This window comes from Canis lupus, chromosome 14 (genome assembly GCF_048164855.1).
Source record: "Canis lupus baileyi chromosome 14, mCanLup2.hap1, whole genome shotgun sequence".
NCBI lineage: Eukaryota > Metazoa > Chordata > Mammalia > Carnivora > Canidae > Canis > Canis lupus.
In genome coordinates, this window is record NC_132851.1 from 7,350,437 (window position 1) to 7,361,785 (window position 11,349).

Sequence of the window (11,349 nt, forward strand, 5' to 3'; positions counted from 1 at the left end):
ACTGGAAGCATTTTACCTTATTTCATGCAGTGTTTAAATCTATATATATAACCATGTGATGGTGAAATAGTAATCAAGTCAGAGGAGCCTCTGAGTTAATATTGCCTAAAGTATCCAAATAGCTGATAATTACCTATTATTTTTCTAATGATTTTGACATCATGTGGAAAGACCAGTGACTTCTGATTGCTAGCTTTGTCAGCCTAAAACTAAGCTGTTGCAGAGGTCACCTGCGAGTTGGGTATTCCATAATCATGGCTCGTCACTTAACCCTCCCCTCTGTCTGTTCTTTCCCAAGCACCATATGTAAAGGTGTATCTATTGGATAATGGAGTCTGCATAGCCAAAAAGAAAACAAAGGTGGCAAGAAAAACGCTGGAACCCCTTTACCAACAGCTTTTATCTTTCGAAGAAAGTCCCCAAGGAAAAGTTTTACAGGTATTTATTGGATGGTTATTCCTCTACATAAGAAGGTATTTTCTTGGACTCAAACCTTGTACCCACATGTCTTACTGCATTCTCTTCATTGCTTACAGCTGAAATTCTTGGGAAAGGTCAAAGCAGTGGCCAGTGCTATCAAGTCATAGACACTGTTGTTTCCTTTCCAGTGAACTATAGACTTGCAAACCCCCATCATACACAAACTCCAGTCTCCCTGGACTGCTTAGGATCTTAACATTCCAGTACACTTGGATGCGTGTACACTTTTGGATTCCAGTTGTTAAAGACAACCATACCACAATTAAAATACAACTATTTAACTTGATATTTGATGATAGCGCATTAACTGAATGTATTTTCGTTTACAAGTTTCCATGTACATAACTATACTGATGTTATTCTCCTTTTGATTTTGCCAACAGATCATTGTCTGGGGAGATTATGGCCGCATGGATCACAAATCCTTTATGGGAGTGGCCCAGATACTTTTAGATGAACTGGAGCTATCCAATATGGTGATTGGATGGTTCAAACTTTTTCCCCCTTCCTCCCTAGTAGATCCAACCTTGGCCCCTCTGACAAGAAGAGCGTCCCAATCCTCTCTGGAAAGTTCAACTGGACCTTCTTACTCTCGTTCATAGCAGCTGTAAAACTGTTGTCATAGCAACCAGCGTTACAAAAAAAAAAAAAAATTCCACAGGTCGCAAACCCTGGTAACACTGCATGCTTAATGTTGTGTCTTCTGAGCCTGTTTCTAGGGATACAAAGCGATCCTGTGTTCTCAGAGGAAGTTGCACACATTGTGCCCTAAAGATGGCCCTCAGGTGAAAGAGCAGAGTTATGAAGAACTATCAGGTTTGGAGTTCAGTAACACTTGAGTTTTGGTCCAATCTGAAGCCATGGATTAATCTCAAAGAATCAGTCAGTTTCATGCAACAAAAGCCCTTTTCAATGGCACCTTTATATTTTTATCGTTCCTTTTTCCTCATTTCTCTGACCCCCAAGCCCTGTTATGCCACAGAAAATAGAGCTATACAGTCATTAAGCCATGTTACAAGTCAAGGAGTGAAGTCCTAGGAAGCATCAGGTGAAAAGCAAGAGACCAAAGAAGTGGTCCGGGACAGACGTCAGCCCTCCTCTGGACAGTGACCAGGAGCAGCCAGTCCAGCGTGAACAGTGGCAGACTTCAGAGGTCCAGCAGGCACGCCATTCACTAATGCCATGATGTGTTGGACTCTGAAAAACAAAATTCTGTGGCTACACTGTACTGAATGAAATTAAAGAAACTTTTTTTGCATGGACACAGATTAGCTGAATACTTAAATTATTTTTTTGGGGCTGCAACTTGCAAAAAAAAAGAATAAAAATCAGCCATTTTCAACAATTTATATTATTTTTAAAAATAAATTTCACTATTGCATGGTTTTAAAAAGGGGAGAGAATGCAACAGGGTGGTACAAAGACACACCATGTTTATTCTTTAATCATAGTCTGTGTTTTGGCAGACATTACAAATGAGAATACTTTCTAGAAGACACTTAAAATTCTCTTTATGTGACAAATAAGCATACTATATTCGATTTATTTCCATATTAAATATACAAATCTTATGAAGTTAAATATGTGCAAATCGTTCACATCTTTCTTCCTCTTCTCATCTCACTTTTCCTCTTTTCTCTTTTAATCTTTTCTTTCTCCCTACCAGAGTGAACATTATACTAAAAGATTACAAGTTTTTGACCTGATACTCCTTACACCCCATGTTTGATTCAGAGCTGTAGATGCTTCTGAATTTATGAATTTCTCAAGGGAAAAAAAAAAAACTAAGAGCTTTCTTTATTTCAAGCATGTTGAAAAGGATTTTGCAACATGTCTTGGGAGTACCTTAAAGTAAGTCAGCATGTATTTGATAAAGAAGATATTTGAACTTTTGCAATTTATTGTACAGTGCATGGTACTTTTGTTTTCACCTTCCAAGTTCAGTTTACTGGAAAGCCCTAAAATCACGTGGCCATTGTAATGTCTAATAAATTTGTTTTTAGCACCAGCATTATTCATACAGGGGTTAAAGTATTATTTCTAGAAGGTCTTAGGTTTTGTTTTTTAATTAATTAAAGCAATTTCTTTAGCCAATTTCCATTTACTATGTGAATAGAAGAACACTGCTAAAAATTTGGAGCCTGAAACACAAGGCTGTTTATTAATTCATTTTTCTGTAGTAAAATACAATTTTTCACAAAATTATATTTCTAAAGAAATATAGTAAACATAAATATGCAACAAATAATTTTAAAGCTCCAATTTTTAGGTGACTCAAAGAAAGTCAATCTGCCTATTAATAGTTCTTTGATGCCATCACCAAAAGTCTACACCACAAATCCCCAAAAGTCGAAAGTCGGACCCCTGCCTTTGGTTTTACAGACAGTTATTACCATTGGGTGGTGCTGCAAGGTCAAGTTTCTCTTAAGTTCCCCTGTTGAGAAGAAAAGTCACTGGTTAATGTAATAAACCACCCATTCTTTCTGTTTCTTTATGTGCATTTTGATAACACATTCTTACAGGTTGATTTTCATTTCTTGCAATAACTTTTGAAATTCACATACATACCATTTAAGGCCATGCACAAAAATTGCTTTCTTCTTTTTTTTTTTTCCTTTTTAAATTCCATGCTGACCATTAAAAACTATCATGCTTGATATGGTGCAAAAGTTAAAATGAGTATCACTAAAAATGCCTTCTCTTTATGTGGTGCAATATGAAATACACCGAGACTGTGTCTTGACATTCTGAGATCTACGATGGACCCAGGTAAAGTTGTTAAAAGAACGAATAATACTTTACAGAAATAATTTAGACACTTGTGTACCAGCAGCAATTGATTTAATAGACCTATAGTGTCTATACTCTCCCTTAGAATAAAGGTTTACCATTTTCCTGATACTAAGATGCAGTCACATAATCTTTTGTGCATATTCCTATATAAATTATTTCTAATTTTAATAAGAAGGACATGACTGTATGGAATATTTGTACATACTTATCATTATGCAGTATTTATTTAAAAGTTGGTGTATTTTTTTTAATTTTCACATGTCTGCACCTCGACTTGTGGTTTAGTCGTGTAAATAGAACTATTCCAGTGACCATTGCTGCCCTGTACATAGTATGTTTTCAAAGTAAAGGGAATTCCAGTTGGAAAAAAAAAAGGGGCAGATTAGTCCTGTAATGAACACCAACTAATGTAAATCAAATTCATTCTGGTGATGGTATTTAACACTTTAAATAAAACATTTTCTTTACAGACGTTGTATGCACGGCTTTCTCTGACTTCTTTCCCACTCCCAAGCTCTCTGCAGCTTTCCCTGGACTCACGTGTCATTTCAAAACCATGAAATCATCTTTTTTTTTCTTCTCCATGAGAGAAACAGACTGCTGGTCTTAGCAAAGAGCATTTTTTTTTAAAGATTGTATTTATTTATTCATGAGAGACACAGAGAGAGAGGGAGAGACACAGGCAGAGAAGCAGGCTCCCCACAGGGAGCCTGATGCGGGACTCAATCCCAAACTGAGCCAAAGGCAGAGGCTCAACCACTGAGCCTCCAGGGCATCCTTAAAGAGTGAGTTTTCAAAGTGCCACAGGATCTCCGCTCACATCATTGAAAGTTGCTGATTTTAAAAAAGATGACTATTCTGTGGGGCCGGGGCAGGATTGAGATGCTTTCTGGTTCAATGACTCAACGGCTCCCAGAGTCTGGAAGGAAACTGAGTGAGGGTTCTGAGTCAGTGTCACCCCCACAGATGGCAGAACTGTAGAGAATCACACACAGGGTGAAGGTGATGAGAGTGACCGTGGGCTTTACGCTGCTGTGTCAGTTGAGCTCTGTGGTGGGTGGGGGGTGCGTTTTCAGCTGGGGAGACACCAAGGTGACACGGTGTATACCAACCTGCCCAGAGATTGGCCTCTATCCTGCGGCTCTGGGTGTGAGTTTCTCCATAGCCTTCTCCGGCGGTTCCTCAAACTGGAAGAAAACCCCCCAGCAGAGTTCTGATAGAAGCCTTCCCTGGCTCTTAATTTAAAAGTGAGCTTAATGATTAGAAATCCGAATAGGTCCTCTCTCCATCCTTGGAATTCACCATTCTATTTCCAAGGATTTCGTTTCTGCTCAGTCCGTGCCTGTCTCAGATTATTTTTCATTATTCAGTATACACTTCCTACTCTGATGAGCTATCTCTTTGCTGTTCACACACTCCTATTATAACAATCCCTTTGCCTTTTTTTAAAAGATTTTTTAAAATTTATTCATGAGAGACACAGAGAGAAAGGCAGAGACAGACAGAGGGAGAAGCAGGCTCCCGAGAAGATGTGGGACTCGATCCCAGGACCCCGGGATCAAGGCCTGAGCCAAAGGCAGATGCACAACCACTGAGCTACACAGACACTCTACCCCTTGCCTTTCTTATATGCCCTCTCCCGAAAAGCCCTTCTACTTTCTCAGAAACCATCCACACTAGTCCTTCCCTGCAGCTCCCCATAAGGACTCTCTTCCTTCTGGTTCCTGACCAAACCCTACCAGCGTGGCTGCTGTTGACGCCAACACCCTCACTTTCCCAGGAACTCCAGAATCGAGGCACCACCTGCAGCAGTAAAGACCCTGGTGGTCACTCTTGTAGGGGCTGACAGAGGAATGGTCAGAAAGCCACCAAAGCTGTCTACCTGTACCGACTTACTCCCAAGAGTATAAGTGACTAACTTCTACAACACAAACTGGTTTGGGTTTTTCTTTTAAATTATATACACTATCAGCTGGTTCCTGGCTCTGCCACTTACTGTTCAGCCTTGACAATGTCATTTCTATTCTCTGAGTCTCACTACTCAAAACTGCAAAATGGGAATAGTAAAACTATTCAGTTCGTTGGGTTGCCATGGGGATTAAATAAAATAATGTATACAGAACACACAGCACCTTGAGTGGTATAAAGTAAGTGCTAATTATTACGCGCATAAATAATTGATTAGAACGTCTTAAAAATACCATTTCATTCTTTGCTGGTCTGTCTTATCGAAGGTACAAGCAGTCCTCCTGAAGAGACAAATAATTTTCTCTGGTCATTTGGGGCCAAGCTGGATTGGGAGGTAGCCCTGCTGAACTCCCTGCAGACCAGGTCTTCTCTTCCCTGGAGAAGAACATGCCCCCAGGAGGTTCAGCCATCTACTGTCAGGGCTGCATAAGAGAAAGCCCAGCAAGAAATCTCAGCAAGGCAGCTCAGGGCCTCCTCAGAAGGGAGCAGCTGGGCAGACAGTGCCAGGCAGTCAGCCAAGAGATAGGACCTTGAAAATACCCTGGGAGAGTTCATTGCACATGGGCTGGCTCTCTGTCTTGGAAAGTCAGTGATGGGAGAGGAAGTCCCAGCTCCTGGAAGATAACATGACATGGGAGCAGAGTGACCTCAGAATCCTCATAGGCAGATCGCTGAGTTCCTTATCGTGCACCTTCTCTGATTGTTTTCTAGGCAAGAAATAACCCAGAGCCTGGGCTCTCCTCTTGTCATAGGTCCAGCTGGTGAGCTGCTGGGGACAACAGACTTTTTGGGTGTCCACCCAAAGACAATAAGCACCTCTACAGACTACACGGGGCCCTGGTGATATGATGGGATACCCAAACCCTGACCTTAATGACTTGGGCCCTATCTGGGAGTGATGAACAGCATGACAGCAAGAAACCGTGTTAGACAATCCTGAGCCTTTCTTAACAAATTTCAGTTTCTTGCTGGGGAAATTTTAGAAATTGTGAGAAAAAGTATGTGTTACCTAGCTCATTCTTGACTTATTGTTTAAAAGATTTTATTTATTCATGAGAGAGAGAGAGAGATGCAGGCTCCATGGAGGGAGCCCAATGCGGAACTCGATCTCGGGACTCCAGGATCACCCGCTGGGCTGAAGGCAGGCACTAAACCACTGAACTACCCAGGGATCTCCATTCTTGACTTATTATAGCCAAGAACTTTGTGTGTTGACAGACAAAAAACAAAAACAAAAACAGAAAAAAACCCAATGCTTTGGTGGCAAGGGGAACAGGATGAGGGGTTGACTCATCCTGAATATTCTGAGTTCTGACAAGTGCTGAGTCCTCAAAGTTGACTCTCTAGTCAACCTTTAGGTACAAACTTGGTGCCCAAAGACTTAAAAATAATCCCAAACTCACAAAAATCAAAAATCTAGTTCTTCAGCCTTTCTCAGAAGAAGTAATAGAGTATAACAGAGTCTCAAGTCTTAAAATGATCTAGGAGACAGGCTCTTCAAATATCCAGGAATCATTTCTCTTCCAAATAGATGAGTCCTTGATCTCTAGATACCAATGGGTACATCTTTTCTTTCTTTCTTTTTTTTTTTTTTTAAGATTTTATTTATTTGACAGAGCACAAGCAGAGGGAGTAGCATGCAGAGGGAGAAGCAGGCTCCCCCCTGAGCAAGGAGCCCAAAGCAGGGCTCAATCCCAGGACCCGGGGATCTTGACCTGAGCCAAATGCAGATACTTAACTGACTGAGCCATCCAGGCGCCCCTCTTTTTTGGCTTACATCTTTTCTATTGTCATAATGAAACACATTTCAGGTCTCAGGTATCAATACTGTGACTCTTCACTCAAAGCTGAACCTCAAAGCCTATCACTCATTGTTCATCGTAGTAAAGAGAAATGAGGGGTGGGAAGATAGAGAAGGAAAGAGTCTGGGAAAGGGGGAGCCGAGAGAGAAAAGGCCCCCAAACAACTTAGCTCTTAACGAGATTTAGTCTGTTTTCCTTGTCTAGAATGTGGTCTATTTCCTTACCCTTAGCTGGAGCGAGGCAGGTGAGTGGGTGAATGCCAAGGAGCACCAGAGACAAAATGGAAACAGAAATAAACATTTAGAGGCTTCTTTTGATGATAGAATTATATCTAGGGTCTTCTTGGAGAGTTGAGAGTGCCTTGAAGGAGAAAGGTCATGGCTTTTAAGAGGATGCTCAGGGAAGAGAGAGCCACAGTATGGGGCTGGAGTTAAGTTTGAGGGACACAAACCACACGCATGGAGAGCAGGACCCCAGCAGCATGGCGACAAAAAGGTCTTCCTGCTAGAACACAAGAAGCAGCAGTGTGAATACTTGGCAGTTGCTACCGTACGTCTTTCCTTTCTCTTCCTTTAGTATGGAAGTAGCAGGACACTGTCTGCCCAGCCAGATGCTTTTCTCTTATCTGCTGGGCTGGGCAGTGTATCAGCAGGATTCAAACCCAGCATTGTGCGCTTGTGAGGCAGGTTCTCAGGACATGAAGCAAAGTGGGGCCCAGAGGTCCGAGGAACGTGAGGGCAGAGGCACCAGCAAGCAGCAGTCCTGGTGAGAGACTGCAGATTGCACGAATTTTTCAGGTCTTGGTATCTCAGTGTTCACACTGTTCTGATTGCCACTTGCTCTTGTCTCCACTGTATCCACTGTATAGCTGGTCTTCTTAATAATGAAAACTCTGAAGAATATACTGCAAGACAGGAGAGCCTTTGTATTTTTTAAATTATTATTTTTTAAATTATAAATTTTTAAATTTTTAAAAATATATATTTTTTAATTCTGTTCAAGCACTAGTAATGTCATCCAAACATCATTCCAGACCCCAGAAGGGCCCCCCCTGAATATGACCAGAGTGTATGCTTTTATATCTAAAATATGTCTGTTGCTAGATAAGATATATGCTGGGCAGAAACACAAGAGGAAGAATTGATTAACTTTTTTTTTAGGAAGGTGCCTGAAGGAAGTGAGCTTTTCTGTTTGTTGACTCACTCTGTTTCAGCTTACTCATCTGCCACAGAGGCACATAATGACCATTTCAAAGGGTTGTGGAGGGGGTGGGGGTGAAATGACAAAAATAAATGACCATATAACCTAGTATATATATAATAAGTACTGAACCAAACTTACTGCTATTATTAACCAGGAACTGTGTTCAGCATAACTAAGAGAGTCTACAGTGAAAGTAGCTTGGTTTTTCTTCAAGGTTACTTCCTGGTTAGAAGATGGCAGCTGTAGCTCCAGCCATCACATTGACAGCCCCTAGGAGAGAAGAAAGAGGAAGAAGGAATAGCAAAGGGCATCAATCAGGTGGAGATATAGCTTGAATGCTTTCCAGGAAGTTCTGCCCAAGACTTCCAGGCTTAGAGGGCAAAGATTCAATATTTGACTGTTAAATGTTATGTTAGCTGTACAATTTTTGTAGATGCTCTATCATATTGAGAAAGTTATCTTTAATTCTCAATTTACTGAGAGTTTTTGTCAGAAAGGACTGTTAACATTTGTTAAATGCTTTTTCTCCTTCTATTGAGATGTTTATATGGATTTTCACCCATACCTTGTTACTATATGAATTACATTGATTTTTCCAATGGTAAGCCTTTTAAAAATTTGGAAAGAAACCCAACTTGCTCCTGAGGTACTATCTTCTTTATACATTACTGGATTCGACTTAATATTTTGTTAAGGATTCTTGCATCTGCATTCAGATATTAGTCTTTAATTTTCTTTCTTTGTAATGTCTGTCAGGCTGTTATCCGGGCTATGATGGCCTCATGAAAAAACTAGTTGGCAAGTGTTTCTTCCTCTATCTTCTGAATAAATTTGTGTTAAAATGGTATTATTTCTTTCATAAATATTTGTCAGAATTCATCAGTGAAATCAGCTAAGCCTGGAATTTTCTTTGTGGGAAAATTTGGCTACATACTAAACTTGTTTAATGAAAAGCTACTGGAGTATCTTTCAGTTTTGGCTATGATTTCCAACAATTTGTTGACTTCATGTAAGTTGCCAAATTTTATCATTATAAACATATTTATAATATTTTTTATCATCCTTTAAATTTCTGTAGAATTTAAAATAATGGCCTATCTCTTACTCTTGCTATTGGTAATGTTCTTTTTCTTGATCAGACTTGCTAGGAATTTATCAATTTCATTACTCTTTTCAACATAACCAATTTTTGACATTCTTGTATTTCTACATTATTTGTTATCTATTTCTGCTTTTTATTATTTTTTACCTTCTACTTATCTCAGGTTTGATTTGTTCTTTTTCTAGTTTCTTAAGGTAGAAACTTGGATCATTGACTTTAAACCTTTCTTCTTTTCTAATATCCTTATATGTACCCTTATTCATACTGCTATACCTGCAGCGCTCAATGACTGACTAGCATTTTCGCTGTCATTCAGGTAGTGCTATTCCTTTTTAGCTTAGAGGATTTCCCTTAGCATTTTTCATAACACAAGTCCCCTGTCAACAAATTCCCTAAGCTTTTGTTGTTTTGAAAATAGCATTATTTCACCTGAATTTTTGAAGTATATTTTCACTGGATAAAAACTTTTTGGTTTTGTTTTTTTAAGATTTTGTTTTATCATACTTTGTGATTGCTATTTGCATCCATAGTGCACTTCTAATTCCAAATATTTTGGGAGTTTTAGAAAAGATACCTAGAGGTATCTTGTTATTGATTTCTAACTTAATTCTAATTTGGCCAGACAATAAACTGCAAAATTTTGATCTTTTGATCTCTGTGGGGACATATTTTATTATCCAGCATATTGCTTTTCTTGGTAAACATTCCCAGTGCACTTGAAAAGAATGTGCTTTCTGCAATGGTTGGGTCTGCTGTTCACATTCTATAAACATTAATTAGGTCGAGTTAGTTGATATTGTTTCTAAAATCTTCAATATCTCCATCAGTTACGAGAGAGAGGTATAGTAAAATCTGCAGCTGTGTTTGGATGAGTCAATTTTCCCCTTTAATTCTTTTAGTTTTTTTTTCCCTTATGTATTCTGAACCTCTGTTATTAATTGCATAACATATATGATTGTTGTCTTCCTGATGAATTAGATTATTTATTATTATGCAGTACTCTTTTATCATCAGTAATACTGCTTGTCTAGAATTTTACTTTGTGTTGAAACGCTTATTACGCTTGCTGCTTCCATGTTTCTACTCTTAACCTGCCCATGCTGGGTTATTTAAATTGTATCTCTGTTTCCTTTGGGGCAGTTTATGGTTGGCTTTTGCTTTGTAATTTATTTTGGTAGTTTTTTCCTTTTTCTTGGAATGTTTAATTCATTTACATTTAGTCCCACTATTGATATGGTTGGGTTTAAGTGTGCCATCTTGGCATTTATTGCTCCAAGTTATCCTATCTGCTTTTATCTTTTCTTTGCCTGTCTTTTGGATTAGTGTATTTTTTTAATATTTTATTTTAATTCCTTTATTTGCTCTGCATCGATTTTTTATGACTGTTTCTAGAGAGGTAACAGATGAATTCTTAACCTATTACTGTCCACTTTGAGTTAATATTTTACTAGTTTGCATAAAATAAAAGAACCTTATAACAGCAAAATTCTATTTACCTTGCCTATGCTTTTTGCTATTGTTATTATTTGTCTATCTAACTAAGAAAACACCACAATGCAATGTATTAGTTTTGTTTTAAATAATCACTTGTCTTTCAAACAAATTAAGAGTAGGAAAAAGATATTCTTTTATATTTTTCAATAATATTTACTATTTCTGGTTTTCTCATTCTGTTGTAGATTCAACTTTCTACCTAGTGTTATTCCTTTTTAGCTTGGAGGATTTCCCTTAGCATTTTTCATAACATAAGTCCTCTGTCAACAAATTCTCTAAGCTTTTGTTGTTTTGAAAATAGCATTATTTCACCTGAATTTTTGAAGTATATTTTCACTGGATAAAAATTTTTTTTGGTTTTGTTTTTTTAGATTTTGTTTATTTATTCATGAGAGACAGAGAGAGAGAGAGGCAGAGACACAGGTAGAGGGAGAAGCAGGCCCCATGCAGGGAGCCTGATGTGGGACTCGATTCCAGGACTCCAGGATCATGCCCTGAGCTGAAGGC

General features: G+C 38.7%; 1 protein-coding gene across 50 annotated transcripts in view; it reads left to right on the forward strand.

The window, feature by feature from the left end:
• RIMS2 (regulating synaptic membrane exocytosis 2) overlaps positions 1-3,744 on the forward strand; it is a 581,405-nt gene extending 577,661 nt beyond the window's left edge. For all 50 annotated transcript variants that reach the window (XM_072774146.1, XM_072774140.1, XM_072774145.1 and 47 more), the window contains 2 exons: positions 299-438; positions 864-3,744. In XM_072774146.1, coding sequence (XP_072630247.1) covers positions 299-438; positions 864-1,082 — 359 coding nt within the window. In that variant the 3' untranslated portion in view covers positions 1,083-3,744. The remainder of the gene's footprint in view (positions 1-298; positions 439-863) is intronic.
• The last annotated feature ends 7,605 nt before the right edge of the window (positions 3,745-11,349 follow it).